Below are 24312 nucleotides of genomic sequence, written 5' to 3'. Positions count from 1 at the left end.
ATCTCTACCTATCAGAATAAATGTGCTCCTAACCAAAAATACTAATAAAGTTATCTTTATTATAAATCTTCTTTGACGGAAAATACGTATCATAACATAAACATTTTAAGAAAATGATTAGAAATATATGCTTAAAAATAATAATTAATATTACATTGAAAAATTAAATCCACATTAATTATATTAAAAAAGGGGTATTTAATCAACAAGAATTTTTTCCATTTGTGTGTTCTGAACCTTTTATATACGTTACGCCTTTAGAAATTTTATCCTTGCCAATAGCTTTTTTAGAAATTCTTACTTTGGTTTGTTGAAGGTAATAAGAAAAATCAAACTCGTCTTTTCATTATCAACTTATAATGCTGCACTGATATAAATTAAAAAAGAAACTGATTGCTGAGTTCTTAAGAATCTCGTTCACTTTTATAATATTTCTGACTACAATATAATTTAGCATGATATTAAATAGTTTTTAAATTGGTATCTAATTAGTTATCAAAGTTTTAACTACCAATTATTTAGATTCTAAATTTGGTAGCAAAAATTTTGGTAACTAATTAGATACCAATTTAAAAACCATTTAATAATGATAGAAACTAATTTAGAAAGCAAAAGTATTTTTTAGTTTCTAAAATGGTCTTTAATCTAGTCATTGTAGTAACTAATTATTTTGTGTCTCTAAAATTGATTTTTATTTCATGATTTTCTTGTAATGTAGAAATAGACCGACTGATAAAAAAAAGTTAATCATTCTTTTAATCTCAATCCATTTGAGAACAACACACATCTTAATTAACCTGTGTTCCGGTTCCGTCTGGTTATTTAGATATAATGGAACTACATATGTGCAGCAATGTCATTGTATCTGGAAATGATAAAAATACAACATTTCATACAAAAATTTGTATAATCTTTTTTTATCTTCTATTATCGTAACGTGTAAATGATGAGTATAAAAAAAATAAACACCACAATTTGTTGTTGAAAATAACATTTCAATTTATTTTATACAAAGTCAAAAATTTCAAATGTATAATTGTGCTAAGATTTACATTAAATATTAGTGCATACCAGTAACATAAGTCGACTTGTTAAGTTCGATCTTTCATAAGCTTTATAGATAGATTAAAGAATGATATAATTAAGAATCTAATAAAAATAATTAATATCTATGAGGTTAAGGGGGAATTATCTAAATATTTCCAAAAATCAGCAAGAAAACGGATTTTAAAATATATCAAGAATGTTGGAATAAGTATAAAGCAATCTCATAGAATAATAATGGAGCATGTCTATAAATAAACAACATTAATAAGTGGAAAATAATTAATTTCCTAATCTTAGGACTACGGTGCAGTGGAAAAGGTCATGGGATTATAACAACTAGCTTTTATTTAATATGAATATACGTTGTCATATATGAAAGAAAAAAAAAACAATAAGATCATATTCTTTGTCTAAGAATGAAACATATAATAATTAAACTAGAGGTATCACATTCACAACAAATTCAGAATATATACATATGAATGTATACTATGTTTTTGAGAAGGGCTGCAGTAAGGTATCCAGGGTGAAAACTTGTTTTGTGAAGTACAAAGATGAAGCTTTTATCACGGGCAGAGGTTTGTCAAAATCCTAATTCTGTTTGTGATCACAATTCTAAACTGCTGATAGAGAAGTAGGGGCTAGGGAGGTATCACAATCTTTGAGCACTAAGTATCAAAGCTAGCCGACAGGTGGTCTCACCAACATAGCAACTCCAATGGAAGATAATGTGAGGAAAGGGATGTTATGCAGATATGTGCTGCATAATCATGTGTGATCTTGTTTTTAGGAAAATGCAAAACCATCTTTTGGTGCAGGGTCAGGTATAAGATGCTACAGTGGCAGCTAGGCTGCTTCTTTGATTTACACAGTTTAGTACTGGTACACTAAAGAGTAATAACTAGCACATGTTGATTGTGAATTTGTTGAGTGAGCTGCAACAAGGATTAAGAAAGTGCATTGGTCATGAAGCTGCTGGCCTTCCTTATGGAATGATGCAGACCCAACCAATGTAGAAAAAGGGATGCAGTTTTGGAGTTATATAAAGGGAGCAGCAGTTGTGCTGTTATGCAGAACAGCAAGCTCCAGTTTTGGGATTGTATAACAGCAATGGCCTACTCAAATACATGTTCTGTTCATGATTGTGACAGTTATTTTGGTTGCCTTTGATTTTCGTACAGATGTTGGTTCTTGTATAAGGGTTGTAAAGTATCCCTCTTAATTTAATTTTATTCTTTGCCGATAAAAAAAAAGTAAAAAAGTATTTCACTAAAAAATTATTTCTTCATATAGGTTCACATTTCACTAAAAAATTATTTATTCTTCTACTTTTAGTCGTTGTAGTCTGGAGCAATTCACAGGTTGATTAGAGAAACATTAAAGAAAGGAACACATTTTACATTAAAAATCTCAATTGAAATTCATTTAGTCCAATAAACATTGAAGAATAAAAAAGGATGCAATTATCTTAAGTAATAAGATCACTTCCTTTTATTACATTATATTATTTGGTTTGTATTTTACCTCCCCAGAGGAGTGAATTCAGTGTCCAGATTCACGGTGAGCGGTTCAATTGAATCTGTTGATAGATGAGCAGGAATGAGTTTAGTTCGTGCTATTTGGGTTGCTAAAGTCTCCTTTAGTTCAGTCACTATCATCGTCATCATTGGCCTTTCACTGGGATTTAATGAAACACATGCCATTGCTATCTGTACAGCTTTCCAAGCTGAATTAATGTCAAAATCTCCCTCTAACCTTGAGTCAACAATGGCCTTGATATCCCCTTTTTCAATCAGTGATCTAACCCGTTCAATGATGTGACTCCTTTTTTCATTCCCCTCTATTACAGGTTGATAAGTGATGATTTCCAAAAGAACAACTCCAAAGCTATAAACATCACTTTTCTGTGTCAATCTATTGGATATGTAGTACCTGCAAGACAATCATGTAACCCAATTTATCATAGTTCAAATATCCACGTATAATATAAACTATCACTACAATTGAAGTGCTTACTCGGGGTCTAGATAACCAGGAGTACCAGCAACAACAGTTGACACATGAGTTACCTCATCAATTGGGATAACTTTGGATAGACCAAAATCAGATAACTTTGCTTGGAACTTTTCATCCAACAAGATGTTTGTAGATTTTATGTCTCTATGGATTATAGGAGGGTTGCATCCAGTTTGAAGATACTCCAATCCTGATATTAGATTTATTGCAAATATTTTGAGAGGGAAAAAGAGAGTTCACAAAAAACATAATTTCAACTTTTCTTCCTCACCTAGGGCTGCATCCATTGCTATACGAAGTCTCTCTTCCCAGCTAAAGAACTTTGATTTGCTGTGTTTACCTGCATAAAACAACTTCTGTAACTTTCTATATACTTATGATGCAAATCAAGATGAAAAGGAAGCCAACATTCAAGAACAAGAAGACCAAACTCATGGAGAAGCCCTTTCTTTCCATCTTCCGTTTTCTTCCATTCTTGTGTTTCTTGCTTGTGTTTCCTATTCCATTCGGTGCAATCTGTTCTTTGCTGTTTTCCCTTTCTTTTTCTGCACTTTATTTCTTCTTTAATCAGTGCAATTTGATTGTTTCCTTTCTGTTCTTGGTTCGTCCATTTTAGGTATCCAATTACATGTGATAATCTTGTTGTTTTCAAAGTCCTTTCCATGGGTTTTGTTGTTTAGCTCATTTCATTCGGTAGATCCTTTGTATGCTGCATTAACTTGCTGTTCTTAGCACTGTTCTTGTGGTTCCTGAACTGTTCTTGAGTAGTTCTTGGGGTTTACTTGCTGTTTTAGAGTTACCCTTTCATTCTATATCCATATCATGTTATTGGAATCATATCATGTGGTATCATGAGTCTTAGGTGTGTTCTTGTGAATGTTTGAGTTGTTTTGGCACTTTTAATTAAAGAACTTTACATTCTTGTCTTTATCTTTCTGTTTTAGGTTTATTTTTTAGTATTTCTTGTTGTTTTCTTGTTCTTATTACATTGTGTTTGTGTCATTTTGATTTTTCATATCCTTCTTAGTTTTGTCAAAGTCATGTTTCTCCAAAAATGTTATCAATTCTATGTAGTCATTTTTTTGATAATTTTGGTTTCTTGATTTTGTGTTGAGTACAGATTTATGTGTTTGTTTTCTTGATCCTTTGGTGCTTTTTCTTTTTAGTTTTGAGTTCATACTTGTGTAATAGACCTATACAAGTTCTTAAACATCACTTCTATTATGTCTTTTAAAGTTCTTAATTATGTTTTTCATTCCAGTTAAGTTTTCTCTGTTTTCTTAAAAACGTGCTGACTGTTTCGATTTATTGCAATTTCTTTGCTTACTGGAAATTTCTGAAATTCTGGATTTGAGTTCTTCAAAGTTTTATAAAAAAGAAGTACATCAAAATTCCAAGTACAAAAAAAATGATAAATGAAATACGTCCAGTGTGTAATTCTGGCGAAAAAAATACAGTAATCTGACAGTGATTTTGCAAAATTTATCACAATTAATTGGCTTACTGTTTTTGTGTAATTCCAGTGCCAATTTTTAGATAACATCTAGAATTTCCAGTGGTTAAAGTTTCACATTCCAGTTCGCTTTCTACAGTTACAGGTAAATATTTTAATTCACGCACAGTTTTAAAAAAAAAAAATTCCAGTAGCATTGTTTTTGTTTTCTTCATCTGCTCTAGTGCTTTTCTTTAGGTTTCTTTTGTGTGCCATCCTTTAATTGAGTACCTTATTTTTCTTGCTTGTCTTTTCTTCACTATTCTTTAAGTTTGTCATATATCTTGTATTCCTTTTGATATAGCCTTTCTTGTTTACACATTTTCTTGCTTGTCTTTTATTGTTCTTTAAGTTTTCTGGTGGATGCTCTTGGATAAAGTGGGTGAGTGCTTTGACATATTTCACTTGAAAATCACCAAACCACAAGATTAGCTTGGAAGAGAATTGAATTCTTTTTGGAGTGATTTGAGTGCAAATTTTGTCACAAAACCGCAAGCATCTTTGTCATTTTCCCCTTGTTTTACTAACTTTGTTTTCCTTAATTGTTTGTTCATTTGTGTACTGTTTTGTTATTAAAATGGAGCATTATTCAAGTAGTGGTTCATCCGAGTCTAACTTTCCACCAAAAGCATACATTAAAGGTGAATTGAAGGATGCCAAAAAGACCATTGCACAAAAAGATGAAGCCATAAGAAAATTAGAAACAAGGTCGCAAAGGCTTGAAAAAAATCATGCAACATCCAACAATTCTGCACATGGAAGGCGCCATTTGTTGAATAAACTTTAAATGTTAGTTTGTGGGTTTTAAAATTAGAAGTTACTAGAATATTATAGAATGAGGGTTTGGATAGGTGAAAGGTCAAAAGTTGTAAGTGGGATTTTAATTATGTTGTTAGTGGGATTTTAAGGTCATAATGTAGATCTTTCTAGAAGAGCTTCCTAAAAGCCTATAAAAAGGATGTTCTCTCATTTGTAAGATGCACCACAGAAAGAAATACAACAAAGAAAAATTACAAAGAAGAGTATTTCTTTTAGAGAAATTCAAGTGTGAGTGAGTGTCTGTTTTTTTACAATTTGGTATCAAGAGCCAATGGCGAATGTGACGGGTCAAATACCGCTACCACGGTTAACAAAGGCGACCAGATATGACAACTGGAGCATTCAAATGAAAGCTCTTCTCGGTTCTCAGGATTCATGGGAGGTGGTCGAAGAAGGTTTTGAAGAACCTACCAATACCACGGGTTATACGGCAGCTCAAACCAAGGCATTGAAAGAGATGTGATCGAAAGATAAGGTAGCTTTGCACATGTTGTATAGAGCTGTTGATGAGGCAATTTTTGAGAAGATTGCTGGTGCGTCCACTTCAAAGGAAGCATGGGACATATTGGAGAAGGTGTTCAAAGGAGTTGACCGAGTTAAGCAAGTGCGTCTACAAACTCTGCGTGGCGAGTTGGAGAACATGAAGATGATGGAGTCAGAAAGCGTATCTGACTACATCACGCGTGTACAGACTGTGGTGAATCAACTCAACCGAAACGGTGAAACTCTGACCGATGCACGAGTTGTGGAGAAGATTTTGAGAACATTAACAGACTATTTTGAGAGTATTGTGTGCGCGATAGAAGAGTCAAAGAACCTTGCGATGGTCACAGTCGACGAGCTTGCCGGTTCTCTCGAGGCACACGAGCAACGAAAGAAGAAGAAGAAGGAGGAAACACTCGAGCAAGCACTTCAAACCAAGGCCTCAATCAAAGACGAAAAGGTACTTTATCATCAAAATTCTCAATATAGAGGGCGTGGTCGTGGAAGTCGTGGAAACGGTCGTGGTGGAAAAGGCAGCAACCATGAAGGGTACTATAAGGAGAAGGAATAGTCGAGCCAACCAAATTGGCGTGGAAGAGGACGTGGTAGAGGAAGAGGCGGCCGATCGAATTATTCCAACATCGAGTGCTACAAATGTCACAAATATGGTCACTATGCGAAGGATTGTAACTCTGACAAATGTTAGAATTGTGGTAAAGTGGGGCATTTTGCAAAAGATTGTCGTGCTGATATAAAGATAGAAGAAACAACCAACCTAGCCTTGGAAGTCGAAACGAATGAAGGTGTTCTCTTGATGGCTCAAGATGAAGTCAACATTAACAATGACACTCTGTGGTACCTCGACTCTGGAGCAAGCAACCATATGTGCGGTCACGAGTACCTATTCAAAGATATGCAAAAGATTGAAGATGGTCATGTTTCATTTGGAGATGCATCAAAGGTGGAGGTCAAAGGGCGAGGTACGGTTTGCTACTTACAAAAGGATGGCTTAATTGGGTCACTCCAAGATGTTTATTACGTACCAGACCTCAAGACCAACATTTTGAGTATGGGGCAACTCACGGAGAAAGGTTACTCGATATTTTTGAAAGATCGACTCCTACACTTGAAGAACAAGCAAGGGCGTTTGGTTGCTCGAATTGAGATGGAAAGAAGTCGGATGTACAAGCTGAAGTTGAGAAGCATACGAGAAAAATGTTTGCAAGTCAACATAGAAGATAAGGCATCGTTGTGGCATCTCCGTTTTGGTCACCTACATCATGGTGGACTAAAAGAGTTAGCGAAGAAGAATATGGTGCACGGGCTACCCAACATGGACTACGAGGGAAAATTTTGTGAAGAATGTGTGCTCAGCAAGCATGTGAGAACCTCGTTTCCAAAGAAGGCTCAATATTGGGCTAAGCAACCTCTCGAATTGATTCATACCGACATATGTGGACCAATTACTCCAGATTCCTTCAGCGGTAAAAGGTATTTCATTACCTTCATTGATGATTTCTCACGGAAAACTTGGGTTTACTTTCTGAAAGAAAAATCCGAGGCATTTGAGGTGTTCAAAAAGTTCAAGGTGATGGTGGAGAGGACAACTGATAAACAGATCAAAGCTGTACGATCTGATAGAGGTGGCGAGTATACTTCAACGACTTTCATGGAGTATTGCGAGGAGTAAGGCATAAGGCGATTTCTAACTGCACCATACACTCCTCAACAAAATGGTGTGGCCAAGAGGAAGAATCGGACCATTCTCGACATGGTTCGATCAATGCTTAAGAGCAAAAAGATGCCAAAGGAATTTTGGGCGGAAGCTGTGCAATGCGCCATCTATGTGCAAAATCGATGTCCACATGTGAAGTTAGATGATCAAACACCACAAGAGGCATGGAGCGGACAAAAGCCAACAGTTTCTCATCTCAAAGTGTTTGGTAGTGTGGCTTATGCACACGTACCAGATCAACGAAGAACGAAGCTCGAAGACAAAAGCAAAAGGTATGTTTTTATTGGGTATGATGAGAAGACAAAAGGATACAAGCTCCTTGACCCGATACGCAAGAAGGTGATGGTGAGTCGTGATGTGCAAATAAATGAAGCAAGCGAGTGGGATTGGAACAATTCTTCAGAAGTTATGATTGAAGTTGGAGAATCATCACCGACAAGTATAAATTTCGAAACAACCGATGATGAAGATGAACCACGACAACCTAAAATTCGAAGTTTGCATGATTTGTATGATTCGACAAATGAGGTACATCTAGTATGTCTTTTGGCAGATGCTGAAAATATCAGCTTTGAAGAGGCGGTGCAAGACAAGAAGTGGCAAACTGCCATGGATGAGGAGATTAAAGCAATTGACCGCAACAACACATGGGAGCTAACAGAATTGTCAGAGGGAAGTCAGTCCATTGGTGTGAAGTGGATATTCAAGAAAAAGATGAATGCTCAAGGCGAGATAGAGAGGTACAAGGCGCGACTCGTTGTGAAGGGATACAAACAAAAGGAGGGAATTGACTACGATGAGGTGTTTGCTCCCGATGTAAGAATGGAGACAATTCGATTGCTCATTTTCCAAGCGGCTCAATTTAAATGGCCGATATTTCAAATGGATGTCAAGTCAGCATTCTTGAATGGTGTGCTTGAAGAAGAAGTCTACATCGAACAACCACCTGGGTACATGAAAATCGGAGAGGAGAAGAAGGTGCTAAAATTGAAGAAGGCACTTTACGGGTTGAAGCAAGCACCGCGGGCATGGAATACTCGTATCGATACATACTTCAAGGAGAACGAGTTCAAGCAATGTCCTTACGAGCATGCTCTTTTCGCAAAGAACAGTGGAGGTAACATGATATTTTTTGCTCTTTATGTTGATGATCTCATTTTTATGGGTAACAATAATGAGATGATAGAAGAGTTTAAGGATACAATGAGACGAGAATTCGAGATGATAGATTTGGGATTGATGAAGTTTTTCCTTGGCTTGGAAGTTAGACAAAAAGAGACAGGTATTTTTGTATCACAGGAGAAATATGCAAAGGAGATTTTGAAGAAGTACAAGATGGAAAATTGCAACCCAGTATCAATACCAATGGAACCAGGTGCAAAACTCTCAAAGTTCGATGGAGGAGAACGTGTCGATGCAAGTAGATACCGGAGTTTGGTAGGAAGCCTTCGTTATCTCACATGCACAAGGCCAAATCTTTCATTAAGTGTCGGCATCATAAGTCGATTCATGGAGGAACCGGTTTACTCACATTGGAAGGCGTTGAAGCGAGTCCTACGGTACATCCAAGGTACTGTATCACTCAGATTGTTCTACTCAAAAGCAGAAGATTACAAGTTGGTGGGTTACTCTGACAGCGATTGGTGCGGAGACATAGATGATCGGAAAAGTACATCAGGATATGTATTCTTTATGGGCAACACAACATTTTCTTGGCTTTCAAAGAAGCAACCGATCGTGACGCTATCGACGTGTGAAGCTGAATATGTGGCAGCATCTTGGTGTGTATGTCATGCGATATGGCTGAGAAACTTGTTGAGTAAGATGGAGCTAAAGCAACTAGATGCAACTGTGATTCAAGTTGACAACAAATCAGCAATTGAGTTGGCAAAGAACCCAGTGAACCATGAAAGAAGCAAACACATTGACGTTCGTTTTCACTTTATCCGTGATCATGTGAAGAAAGGAAGTGTGGAATTGGTGCATGTGGCAAGTCAGGATCAAGTTGCGGATATCTTCACAAAACCGCTACCGAAAGTACTTTTCGACAAATACAAGAAGATGATTGGCATGATGGATGGTATAAACATTTAAGTTTATGGGGGAGTTTTGTTGAATAAACTTTAAATGTTAGTTTGTGGGTTTTAAAATTAGAAGTTACTAGAATATTATAGAATGAGGGTTTGGATAGGTGAAAGGTCAAAAGTTGTAAGTGAGATTTTAATTATGTTGTTAGTGGGATTTTAAGGTCATAATGTAGATCTTTCTAGAAGAGCTTCCTAAAGCCTATAAAAAGGATGTTCTCTCATTTGTAAGATGCACCACAGAAAGAAATACAACAAAGAAAAATTACAAAGAAGAGTATTTCTTTTAGAGAAATTCAAGTGTGAGTGAGTGTCTGTTTTTTTACACCATTCACATAGAAGTCCTTCAAGAAGTGCTTCTAATCATCTTGGCCGTGAAGAAGAATCGGATGGAGGACGGTACCACCAAACCCATCAACACCACCGTCATCATCATAGAGAAAGAAGGCACCATGAAGAAAAGCTTTACTTACCCTATGTAAAATTACCTCCCTTTAGTGGGGAAGGAGATCCTAATGTGTACTTGGGGTGGGAAGCAAAATATGAGCAAATTTTTTATGTGTATAAGGTCAAAGAAGACCAAAGGGTACATCTAGCCACTATAGAATTTCTAGACTATGTTTTACAATGGTGGCATAAGACACTCATGGACATTGGACTTAGAATGAGGCCTCACGTGGACTCCTGGGATGCTTATGCGCGATAGGTTCGTTCCACCACACTTTAGGAAAGACCTAATGTTGAAGCTCCAACGGCTTCACCAAGGCATGCTAAGTGTGGATAGTTATTTCAAAGAATTAGAGACGCTTATGCTTAAAATAAATTTAGATGAAAGTGAGAAAGCAAAGATTGCTAGATTTATAAGTGGTCTTCGAAGGGATATACAAGATGTTGTAGAACTTCAAGAGTATTCATCTTTACAAACCTTAGTTCACCTTGCCATCAAGGTTGAAAATCAAATTGCAAGGAAAATGGCTTTCAAAAATTCTACTCATGATGGTTACTACAACAACTCTTGGAAAAATAAAAACAAATCTTTTTCAAAGTTCCCTTCTAAAGATTCATCTTCTAAAGCTAAGGATTCTAAGCCTTCCACTTATCATAAATCACCAACCAAATCTTCAAGTAAAAAGTGTTTTAAATGTTTAGGATATGGTCACATAGCGGCTACTTGTCCTTCTAAAAGAAATATGATGATAAATGTTAATGGGGAAGTGGTGAGTGAACATGAATCTGCAAACTCTATATCATCCACACCTCCTAGGTCTCCAAGTGAGTATGAGAGCGAAAGTCCACATGAAGGTGACTTGTTAGTAGTGAGACGTATGCTTGGTCAACTTTCAAAACCTTTTGATGAAACACAAAAATATATTTTTCATACAAGGTGTCTCATTAATGACAAGTTATGTTCTTTAATAGTGGATGGGGGTAGTTGCACTAATGTAGCTAGTACAAGAGTTGTGAAGAAGTTAGCCTTACCCACTATCTCTCACACCAAGCCTTATAAATTGCAATGTTCATTTTAATTGACTAATTTTCATGTCCAGCGTTTCAGAATATAAAACTACTTTTGAATTGATCTACACAAATTGTTAACAAGAAATTAATTTCATTGAGGAACTAACCAGACAGATGTTCTTGTAAGTCTCCGTTAGCCATGTACTCATATATGAGACCCTTATAATCTCCTTCATTACAATAACCAAAAAGGGAGGTGAGATTTGCATGGTGAACCCTCATTAGAGTTTTAACCTGGAAATCAAAACCAGCCAAGTTTAAACATATATTGTTACTTTTCACCTCATAAACATGTTGAATAATTATAAATAACTCACTTCTGCTTGAAATTGTCGATAACCATGAAGTGATGAAGGAGAAAACATTTTCACTGCCACGGGAGTGTCATCAATATAACCCAGATAAACTGTTCCAAACCCACCTTTACCAACAATTGTATTGAATTTGTTGGTGATTCTAACTATATCAGAGTATGAATATATTTGTTTTTGAGTTGATGTAAAGAATCGTCTTGTTCTGTGGATTCCGGTGCCATCCCACGTTGATATAAGGTCAAAGCTGTTTAACAGTTTTGAACTTTAATGGGTCAAGATTGAATATCTTTTGGCAACTTTTAAATTAAAATTATGAGTCTAATTATAGTAGTCTAACCTTTGCGTTTTCTCCTTTTAAGAGTCCACAATAATATTGCAACGGCTATTAGAAGAATTAATAATACCCCACAAATTGATGCTACTATGGGTATAACAGTGTTTTTCTTTTTCGTCTCCTTGCATTGACCAGATTCACATAGATATGGATTTTGACCCACACTGGCATGGAAATCACAGAAAAATTATTTCAAGTTTCACTAAACCTTACAAGTAATCCATAATTTAATTACATACTTCAATTTCTTTTGCTTGTGCATAGAAATTTGGTGATCATGTATAAATGAATCTCAAACAATGCCTTAAGTATAAGTAATTAACAGTCATCCTCATAAATAACCATATTATGAATTTGAGACTTTTTAGTTTGATTCATACCTTAGGGTGAGAGAACCTTCCTCAGATTTCTCAACAAGTGCAGAGGGAATTGAACCGGAGAGGTTATTCTTCTCCAAGTTTCTAAAAACAATATCCTTTTCTATTATATGACACAGAGGATAACATATATAGTGTTTTCTATTATCTGATACAGAGAATAACATATAGTGTTCCAGTAAATGAAGTAACTTACAAGATCTTCAAGTGTTGCAACTGAATCAGAAAATCAGGAACTTCACCATTTAAGTTATTGTTAGATAAATCTCTGGAAAACAAATAGCTTGGCTATACTAAGTATGTTTAAATCTTGACACATGTGCCTAAAGTCAAAAGAATATCTTACAGATAAGTGGTTAGGATAATTAATAAGAAGATTTAAAACAAGATATTCTTCTGGTCTCATGTACTTCATGGTGAAATAAAAGAAAAAACAAAACAAAAAAAAACTCACAGCTTCTCCAACATGGTGAGCATTGAGACTGAAGGGTCTATCTTTCCTGACAATCCACTCGAAGATAAATTCCTGTTTTGCTCAATCAATAGTTGTATTTATATACAATATCATCTCAGTTTTATCAAGCAATAGTAGAAATTTGGGCAGCAAGACTTACAAAGTTGTGATTCTTGGGAACTCATTGTCGCCATAAGTACAGTTCAAACCATCCCACAAGTGGGCTGCAGGGGCGCATGGATCACCTTGCCAATCGCTTTTCACTCCATAAACTGACTTGATGCTTGTAATCGCATCAACTTTTTTTCAATGCAAAAGATGGGTTGAAGGTAGTTAAGGTCATGTACAATAGTGAAAACCAAATAAATGGATTTAAAAAATGAAAAATACCATCTCCTTGGAGTGTTTGAGGTTTCTGTAAGTCTATTACTGTGTAAATTTCAAGGGCACTGATGATGGGAGGCAGGGTTGAATTTCCGGTCCTCACGAGGGAATATTTAATTTCTTTTCCACTGACATATAAAGTGTCGACGAACAGGTATCGTGGAGAAAAATTTGGAATCCATAATTCACCGTTCCTCATGATGTTGAATTGTCTTGTCTGATTGGTGGTTAACTCTTGAATCTCTGTGAAGTGCATGTAAACATAGAATTCATCAGTTTCATCTTGTGGCTCCCAGCTTATTACCAACGGAGCACTATCATTTGCCGGTCTAACTGCGGTGCTCATGATAATAGCTCTCAGTTGGTAATCGCCCTGATTGAAAGAATCATCTGGAATCGAAGCACTTAGGTTTGTCCAATCTTCCTGGAAGTCACGGGTAAACCAGAAACGATCATAAATATCAACCGGGTACCTGTGAGAAAATCAGAAAAGTACAATAGAGTCCATCAATCTTTTAATGCAGAAAAAGATTTAATCCATAACTATGATTTCACCTGTAGATTGTGTTAGAACCCAAATCGCGCCGCAGGTAACGTTCCAGTGATCCCGATTCAGTGACGTATATATCATTTTTCAAAGTTCTCAATTCAATGGCTGTTATAAATGGTGTACCATTTCCTGTGTTAACCAGACAGATTTGTACGAAATCCTGTAAAGGTACATGTATGATCTCCTTGTTTCGGGTAATGGATGCCTTTTCTATAATCACTGTATCCCACAGGTTAGCTCCCAGAAGAAGATCAAACTGAGGTGGAATATTTTGGCCATCATAATTGTGACCGACCATAAAAACGCATTAAATAAATAGTCGTTATGTTTTACACTTTGTAACAATGATTGATGCCCATATAAAATTCATTTATATCGATTCATCGCATACTCAAAAAGACTTGGGGAGGTTAGCACCTTGTAACATGCATCTGACTTTCTCTTCAATAGTACAATTCATCATTTCAACTACTCCATTCAGTTGAGGAGTCTTTGGTGGTGTCTTTATCATTCTAATGTCATACATATTGCAATAGGCTTCAAAAGGACTATAGTACTCTCCACCATTGTCGGCTTTCAAACATTTAAGTTTTTTCCCAGTTTCACGCTCCACTAGAGCATGAAATTCTTTAAATGTTGACAGTACCTGATCTTTGGTTTTCAGCAAGTACACCTATACTCTTCTTGAGTGATCATCAATAAATGTGACAAAGTAGTAGGCTCCACCAAGAGATTTTTCAGATGGTGCACAGACATCTGTATGTACAAGTTCAAGTACTTCTTGTCTCCTTGAGAGATCACCTGATCTCTGAAAACTGACTTTGCATTGTTTACCATAAGTGCTATTAGTACAAGATTCCAAGAGTTGACCCTTTATATTTTACAAGTGATTTTTAGCGAGCATCTGGAGTGCTTTCTCACTCATATGCCCCAATCGTATGTGTCAAACATCTTTGGAGTCTGTAGCAACATTTGCTTCTCCAGAACAAATTCTTCCTTCAATAATGTAAATGGATCCTTCCTTTGAACCTTTGACAATGACAAGGTTCCCTTTTACTAGTTTCCACTTTCCCGTACCAAAGTGACTTATAAAATCAACATCATCTAACTTATAAAACCAACATCATGTGTCCTTATTATTTATTTTGTTCAATGACGAATCCGTAATACATTTAAAAAAGTATATCACTCGGAAAAAAACACACATGCAAATTAAAGGACTATTTACAAATTGTGCAACATTACTTTGAATTTACGATATTTTGTAGATTATACATTAAAATTAAAGCACGTATTCAGAACTTGTGTAATGTGATATGAGTTTCAGTTGTGTGGCTTGATCTTCTTCTGGCATTGAAAGAGGAATTTGGGGAAGCGTTTATCTGGCATGAGGAATAAACTCGGTATTCAGATTCATGGACACCCCTGAATGTGTTAAATGGTTACCTCTGTATTTTGTTCGAGCTACTTCCATTGATAAAGACTCCTTCAGTTCAATCACTATCACGCTTGTGACAGGCCTTCTGTTCATATTTGGAGACACACATTCTGTTGCTATTTCTACTGCTTTCCAAACTGAATTGGTATCATAATCTCCTTCTAGCCTTGGGTCAACAATGGCTTTGATATCCCCTTTCAAAACCAAGGATCTAACCCATTCACTTATGTGAATAGTTTCTTCACCTCTCATTATCACTGGTTGATTTGTGATTATCTCCAAAAGAACAACTCCAAAACTGAAAACATCACTCTTCTCTGTCAATCTATTTGTTATGAAGTACCTGTAAAGAATAAAATCTATTTGTCAGAATTTTTTACACAAACACTTCAAGAAAATCATGAAATAGAAACCAATTTTTAGAGACTAAAATAATTAGTTGCAATAGTAACTAAATTAGAGATCATTTTAGAAACTAAAAACAAATTGGTTTCTAAATTAGTTTCTATTATTCTTAAATAGTTTCTAAATTGGTATTTAATTAGCAACCAAGGTTTTAACTACCAATTATTTAGTTTCTAAATTTGGTAGCAAAAACATTGGTTGCTAATTAGATACCAATTTAGAGACTATTTAACAATAATAGAAAATAATTTAAAAACCAATTTTTTTTTTTAGTTTCTAAGATGGTCTCTAATTTAGTTACTATTGCAACTAATTATTTTGGTATCTAAAAATTGGTTTCTATTTCATGATTTTCTTGCAGTGAAACATCTACATGGGTAACTATATTTTTCCCAAAAACTGATGAATAGGATCGGGAACTACTAAAAAATTATTAATTAGATATCAGTTTTAGAGACTAAAAATAATTAGTTACTGTATTGATTAAATTAGATACTATTTTAGAAACTAAAAAGTTATTAGTTTTTAAATTAGTTTCTATTATTGATAAATAGTTTTTAAATTGGTATCTAATTAGCTACCAAATCTAAAAACCTGGTAAATAATCAGATACCATTTTAAAAATTATTTATCAATAATAGAAACTAATTTAAAAACTAATATTTTTTAATTTGTAAAAATAATTTTTTAAATTTTACAAATTAGTATATAATTTAGTTAATATAACAATTAATTATTTTTTGTCTCAATTGATTTTTATTTAATGATTATTTTTAGTGAATGTAATTGAATAGTACTCACTCTGGGTCTAGATAACCAGGAGTACCGGCAACAACAGTTGACACGTGAGTTTCACCTTCAGTTGGGATAATTTTGGATAGACCAAAATCAGCTAACTTTGCTTGGAACTGTTCATTCAACAAGATGTTTGTAGATTTTATGTCTCTGTGGATTATAGGCGGCTTGCAACCATTTTGCAGATACTCCAAACCTGAGATTAGATTTAAGGCAGACATATTGGGAGGGAAAAAGGGAGTTAACAAAACTGTTAAAATACATAATTTGAAGTTTACTTTCTCACCTAAGGCTGCATCCACTGCTATACGAAGTCTTTCTTCCCACGTGAAGAATTTTGTTTTGCTGTGTTTACCTGCAAAAACAAGTTACATTACTTTTTCTCTGCGTTGTTTTCTGTTAACTTATGACTCAATACACTTGTCTCCTAAGGAAATATTCATATTCATGGTTTCAGAAAACAAAATTTATTTGCACAATTTCATATGGGAACTAACCAGAGAGATGTTCGTGTAAGTCTCCATTAGCCATGTACTCATATATGAGACCCTTATTGGTTTCTTCATTACAATAACCAACGAGGGAGGTTAAATTTTTGTGATGAACTCTCATTAGAAGTTTAACCTGTATATCAAAATCTCAACCATGTTTAACCATATATTTTTATTTCTGAGATAAAAATCCAAGTGTAAAGTGATAGAGAAACTTGCCTCTGCCTGAAATTGTTGAAACCCCTGGACAGACGATGAGGAAAGCATTTTCACTGCAACTGGAGTGTCATCGATATGGCCCAGATAAACAGTTCCAAATCCTCCTTTACCGAGAGGTGTATTGAAATTATTGGTGATTTTAAGGACATCGAAGTAGGAATAAATTTGTTTTCTCAATGATAGCACTAAATCATCTTGTTTTGTGTATTGTGGTGAGATCTGACTTTGATCCCTTTCTACTATCAAAGCTGTTAAATATCATTCCGAAAACTAACAGGTTAGGATTGAATCTGTTTGACAAATTAGCAATAAAATTTCGTTGTAGCATCACCTTTCAATTTTCTCCTTTTAAGCGTCCATACAGCTACCACGACAATGAGAAGGATCACAACCCCACTAACTGATGCTATGGGTGCAACAATGTTGTTTTTCTCTTTCTTTTCCTCATCCTGCACGTTGCATTGACCAGATTCACAGAGAATTGGATTTTGGTCCACACTAGCATGAAAAACACAGAAGGTTTATGTTTTAACTCAGTAAACCTTACAAGTCATTAATACTTTCAATTGATACTTCAATTCATTTTGCTTGTGCCAATATATTGAAAAACAAAGAAGATTTATGTACAAAAGTAAAATAAAACCAATTGATACAATAAATAATGATATTATGAATTTGAGAATTTTCAATAACATCCTTACCTTAGTAACAGAGAACCTTTCTTGGATTTTTCAACAAGTGCCGAGGGAATTAAACCAGAGAGGTTATTCTTCTCCAAGTTTCTGCCAAAACGGAGAAACTATATATTATCCTTTTCTATTTTCTGATACAGGGGAATCAAAAAATTGTTCCAGTAACAGACGAAGTGAAAAAGTAACTGATGAAGCAACTTACAATATCTTTAAGTGTTGAAATTGAGACAGAAAATCAGGAATTTCACCGCTTAAGCTATTGTTTGATAAATCCCTGAAAACATGCCTCATTTTAAACAAGTCTTTTATCACACGGAACAAACGACATCTTGACATGTACGTACACAGCAGAATCTAAAGAGTTTAGTTTATACGATCAACCAGTCAAAAATCATACTGAGATATAGCTCACGAAAAAGTTACCGTAAAAATTAATAAATTTAACTTATGATTTATGATTTTTTTTACTCTTATCGTTTATATAGTATATACTTACAGAGGTTTCTTCTAGTGCCATCATTTATTGGATCAGGTGAAACAAAAAAGAAAAAAAACTCACAACTTCTCCAACATGCTGAGGTTTGAAATTGAAGGGTCTATCTTTCCTGACAACCCACTTGAAGATAAATCCCTGTTTTGCATATCCAACAGTTATATCCGATATCATCTCAGATATATAAAACTACTATAGTATTAATTTGAGAAGCATAACTTACAAAGTTGTGATTCTTGGAGACTCTTTTTTGTTATAACTACAATTCAAACCCTCCCACAAGTAATCTATAGGGGCACATGGATCACCTTGCCAATCTCTTGTGACCCCATAAATTGATTTGATGGCTGTAATGGCATCATCTTTGTTTTTTTAATGCAAAAAAGAGTAAAGGGTAGTGTTAAGATCATGTAGACAATAGGGTAATCCAAATAACTGGTAAAGGGTAGTTAAGAAGAATATTAAGATCATATTTTTGTGGCATACCATCTCCTTTGAATGTTTCTGATTGCGGGAAATCTATTGCTTTGTAAATTTCAAGGGCATTGATGATGGGAGGCAGGGTTGAGTTTTTGGTCTTTACAAGAGAATATATAATTTCATCCCCACTGGAGGCTGACAAGCTAAATAAAGTGGTAGCGAGCAGATTCTTCGGTGAAAACTTTGAATACACCTGTTTACCATTTTCCACGATGTTGAATTCTCTTGTCTGATTCGTCGCTAACTCTTGAATCTCCATGAAGTACATGTAAACATAGAATTTATCAGTTGGATCATCTGGCATCCAGTTTATTACTTCCAATGGAGCACTAACATTTGATGGTGTAACTGCAGTGCTCATCACAATTGCTGGCGGTTTGTATACGTTCTGCTCTAAAGCATCAGCAGAAATCGAAACACTTAATTGTTTCCAGTCATTGATGTTGTCATCATAGCTCCAGTAACGATCATAAACATCATCCTTGTACCTGAGAGAAAACAAAATTAGTCCAATAATCAATCAATCTCGTAATGAAAAAGTTTAATCCGAAAGTAGAGTTCACCTGTAGGTGGTGTTTGAACCCATATCCCACCGGGTGTGAGTTTCCAATGATCCAGATTCAGTGACATAAATATCATCTGTCAAAGTTCTCAGTTGTATGGCTGATATAAATGGTGTTCCATGGCCAGTGTCAACCAGACAGATCTGTACATAATCCAGTGAAGGCACATGTATGATCTCATTGCTCCTCTCAGTTGATTCCTTGTTTATGCTCACTGTACTCCACCGATTAGCCCCGAGATGAACATCAAACTTTGGTAGCTTATTCAGCCCATCATAATTTCCGTACAAAAAAATAGTCTTGATCAGATACTTAGAGCCTCTTGTGATGTTTATTTTGTAGCAGTTCCTTTTTCCTTCCGGGAAGCTTCTGAGAGTCCACATATATCGATAATAGTCATTTTTCAGATTAGATTCTATTGACATACTCACACCAGTATTTATTAAATTTGCATCTGAAGTATAATTTACGCCCGTATTCGACTCAGTATAGCTAACACCTGGAGTAACTCCACAGTCTATGCTGATGAATCCTGAAACATAAAAATGTACATATATTTGCATGGAACATGAGGCTTCAGCTAATTTTTTTTATCAAAGAATGGTGAAATGAAGTTCAAGTTTTAATTTCCTATCAAACCTGATTGGTCCTGAGCTTGAATCAGTGTGGCAAGAACTAGAAAACCAACAAAACCAACAAGGAAACACCTCAACATTCCCATTTCTTATCACCTTCTGCTTTCTGCCTTTGAATCAGAATAGGGGATGCCCTTTTCTGACTTATACCACAAAAGAATTTACCAAGTTACCAGTTTTGAATTTCCTTAAATTTTTATCCCTTTCCATTCTTACTTTCATCTAGTGCTGTAGGATCATCCACTTGATTACTTTGAAATTGCTGTCATGTTCATCACCTGTCTCTCATGCATGCACTTGCGTGTGCATCATTAGAATTTTACAACATTCACTGGTCAATCAATCAATATATATTGTAAATTGAAATAAGCTAATTAAAAACTTACCAATCGATGGATCTAAAAATGAAGAAGAAAATGTCCATGTTTTTTTGTGGAACACTGCTTAGAATAATGCCAAGATAGGGTTTTATGATCCTCATGCAATTTATGTATGTCTCACTTGCCTTAGAAAATTCAAGCATAGAGACGTATACAACATTTTTCTTTATTGGCAAAAAAAAAAAGAAAAAATAGAGGTATTTCAGAAATCTCTCAATCCTTATACAAAAACAGTGACATCCTTCAGCCTACCACTCGCATGATAGCTATAAAGCGGACAACGCGAGGGAAAGCTCATCATCTAACCATACCCAAATACAAAAAACACAGTAGTGCAAAATGTAGAAACAACTATTATTTATTAAGTGCGGCTTTACGAACATACGTAGTCTTTAAAAACGCGGTGACATTTTTGAAATTAAGTTTATTTACAAATGCGGGTATTTGTAATAGCTGCACCCGTAAATCATTTTTACACTAACTTCAGAAGCGCGCCACTTACTCTTTCTTACTTTCTTTCTCCTCTTTGCATTTCGTGTTTGCACTTCTGCTCGCATTTGCGCTTCGCGTTCCTCTTTTCTTGCAACTTCATTGATACTGCGTTTGTGCCTGTGTAAGTTTTTGAGCTCTCTTTCTTCTTCACCAATGTATATAAATTTTTTCGTGGGTTCATTGATACAGCTTCATTGATACCGTTGCATTGCCTTCGTGTGTCCTTCTTTAGTTTCTTGTGTGCTCCGTCGCGCTGGTTCCGCGTCCACCGTCACGTCCGCTGTCGCCGCCGTGCCACTCTTGGCAAGGTTGCCTTCACATATAAGACTGGTGATGTTTTCTATTTTTTGAATTTTTTCTAATGTTATGATTTTTTTATGTATTATAATTTTTATTTTTTAAAATATATATTATTTAATGTTTATTTTAATTTATATTATGTTAGTTGTTGTATTGAGTCCGAGGTGTTCTACTACAAACCAGACAAAGTTTTTAGTATTATTATAATTTATATTATACTTATTATTATTAATAATATGAATAGTATTAATAATATTAATAATATGAATATAATATTAATAATAGAAATAATATGAATATAATATTAATAATAGGAATAATATGAATATAATTTATATTATTATTATTAATATATAATATTTATAATTATTATTATTAATATAATATTTATAATTATTATTATTATTAATATAATATTTATAGGATTTTTCACTATATAATATTACTATATAATTTTGTAGGATTTTTTTTTATGAATAAAGAATAAAATAGATTATTTAGAAATACTGTAATCTTTATAAAAAAAAGTTCAAAACATATCATATTCTTTGTGTATGAATGAAATATATAATAATTAAACTAGAGGTATCACATTAACCGCCAGAAAGACACAGTGTAATTGCTTGGGAAGGTGTGTCTCTGCTGCTACTGTGATATCTCTCCAAGGTAGTTTTAAAGTATTTGACATGGCAAGGTTTGTCCTTACAGTAGAAGACAATGTGGAATAGTTGCAGTGCTAAAAGTCAAAAACACAGACAATGACTTGAGAAACAGACTATGACCATTGACTTGCTCTCAAATACAAAACAAAAACTAACCTTTCTTTCTTTCTTTCCTTCCAAACTCCACAACCACATCTTACGCTAAGGTTTATAATAAAATTATATTATTGCTTCAAATTATTAAATGTAAATGCTTGAAGAATGAACATTAATACTCGCTAATTAAATGTGCAGTAATATAAATCTTCTGCGTAAATATGCCGTAAATTTAACGACGTACACGTATATACTTTATAAATTATTTCTATATTATAAATTATAAATGCATTAAATAGAAGAAAAATGATGAAAAGGGCGTCCTTTAAAAATAGAAAGAATAAGGGAATGTGTGGTGTATTTCAATTTAGAGTTTGAAATGTATTTTCTGGATTTAAAAATAACATTTAAACTCTAAATTTTAAAAACAAAATTGTATTAATGTATTTATTGTATTCTGAATTTTAAAATTTAAAATATATTTTTAAATTAAAAAACACGTTCTAAATTCTAGAATTTGGAATAATTGCAGTGATAGAAGCCTAAGAAACAGACTATGACCATTGACTTACTCTCCAATACAAATCAATTAACTGGGAATTTTATTCCCTCATAGACCATGGACAACTCAATATTATATTTAGAATATTGCTTCAAATTATTGAGTGGAAATGCTTGAAGAATAAACATTAATATTCACTAATTAATAAAACTACTGAATGGTGCCGTGCTCTCCCGTTATTAGAAAAATCCAAAAAAATTGACTTTTACATACGAAAGTTCCATGTCAACAAGTACAGAAAAATACATTTTTCCAGTCCATATAAGCCAATATATTATATTGAAAAGGTAATATGAAAAGGATTTCTTTGCTATAATAACCATATTATAAATTTATATATAATTAAAAGAATTTTACTACTTGTATTTTATACTAAAAAAAATTCTCTACTAAATCTTAAATTAATTATAAGTGTATATCTTTACGTGTTAGAAGACTTTCTGTAAGTTTGATATTATACTTTGTGTTTCTTATTATATCTCATTATGAATTAGTGAAGTAAAATTCTAAATTTAATTGAAAAAAAGAGAGAATAAAATATGATACAATTTCATCTTTTATATATATATATATATATATAATTATGATCAACTTAGTGTGAATGCAAATTTGATATTTATTTATAGTTGTCCACATCTTGTATTAAGTCATTGATCCTGCTTGGCAGAATTATAGTCTCTTTATTCTGCATTCTTTTTATCACTAAAAAAAAAATAATTAAAAGATGACATTTCGAAACTATTTCAACCTACATACATTCTATAATTAAAAGATGACATTTCAGAACTGTTTCAACCCATACACATTCTATAATTAAAAGATGACATTTCAGAACTGTTTCAACCCATACACATTCTATAATTAAAAGATGACATTTCAGAACTGTTTCAACCCATACACATTCTATAATTAAAAGATGACATTTCAGAACTGTTTCAACCCATATACATTCTATAGACTGAATAAACAACCAAAACCTGTATAGGTAGCATTGTTGCCATGACAGCACCAATATACCAAAACAAAAACAGCACTAAAGCTAACCAAAGATTGGTACATCCCTGGCCTAGCTACCTTATATAATAACACTGCATATCCATACTAGGCCCACACATTTGAACCAAAAACTGCGTACAACACAAAAAAGTGGACGCAGATGGGTCTTTATCAGCTGCATGAGTTCACCCTCTGCCTTTGATCAACATGCCAGCACCCCTACCCTATACCCAACTCTTTCTTCACCCTTTTTATGTGCATGGTCAGCACCTTTTCCAGAGTTTCCATACATAAAACAGCATTATACCCTGCCCCTCCAAGAGAATTTACTTACTCAATGTATACATGTAGCACCAGCATCCATAAATGAGGTAGTTGGTTGACAATTATGCAGCAAAACACCTCCTCTGTGCTGCATAATCTGCATTTTTTAGGATAAACTTTTGTTTGAAAACCAAACAATATTGATGGATAAGTTCTGAGTTACCTTCATGAAAACACATAGTACCAAGGCATGAATGAGTAAGAAATTGAGCTCACAATAAAACCAACTTAACTTTATCCTTCTAATTTATTTCCCTTTACACACATATATATCCACAATTTCAGGCTTCGTTTCCTTTTCTCACACAAATTCTTGTTTGTTCATTTACTACTTTTCTACCAATTTAATCAAAATACTCTTCTTACAATACTGGCAACAAAGTTTCAACTACCTTATAAAAACTGCCTCCATCTGCAAAAATCATTACATTCACAAAGGGATCAAAATTAAACTTCTTTTTACACATTTTTTACATAATGGGTTCAACTATTCACTGGTTGTTACTTTTTTTTCATACCTTTTACATCTATCTATGTTATCCTTTTTATTTTGTTTATTGACATCCTTTTTTTCTATAAAATGATGTCATGTAAATGTATTGTTTTAATTGTCTTAATTGAGTATTGAGTATTAAAGGGGACATACCGAATATCTCCTTTAAATAATTCATTTATTTTTGTT

The 24312-nt window shown here is 34.1% G+C and overlaps 1 protein-coding gene and 1 pseudogene across 1 annotated transcript; both read right to left on the bottom strand.

Moving 5' to 3' along the window:
* Positions 1–2567: 2567 nt before the first annotated feature.
* On the bottom strand, positions 2568–13966 carry LOC137834431 (LRR receptor-like serine/threonine-protein kinase IOS1; annotated as a pseudogene).
* A 752-nt stretch (positions 13967–14718) lies between these two features.
* LOC137835885 (LRR receptor-like serine/threonine-protein kinase IOS1) lies at positions 14719–20164 on the bottom strand. The gene is made up of 13 exons (XM_068644628.2): positions 19823–20164; positions 19184–19715; positions 18627–19108; positions 18364–18502; positions 18207–18278; positions 17850–17921; positions 17657–17737; positions 17287–17453; positions 16956–17203; positions 16743–16869; positions 16532–16600; positions 16252–16441; positions 14719–15388 (listed from the first exon to the last, which is right to left on the bottom strand). Exons 1-13 carry the CDS (start codon positions 19902–19904, stop codon positions 14986–14988), a joined length of 2664 nt encoding a protein of 887 aa, XP_068500729.1. The 5' UTR covers positions 19905–20164; the 3' UTR covers positions 14719–14985.
* Between the last annotated feature and the right edge of the window lie 4148 nt (positions 20165–24312).

Source organism: Phaseolus vulgaris, chromosome 5 (genome assembly GCF_051622355.1).
Source record: "Phaseolus vulgaris cultivar YP4 chromosome 5, ASM5162235v1, whole genome shotgun sequence".
In the NCBI taxonomy this organism is placed as follows: Eukaryota; Viridiplantae; Streptophyta; class Magnoliopsida; order Fabales; family Fabaceae; genus Phaseolus; species Phaseolus vulgaris.
This window is presented reverse-complemented; position numbering and strand designations above follow the sequence as displayed.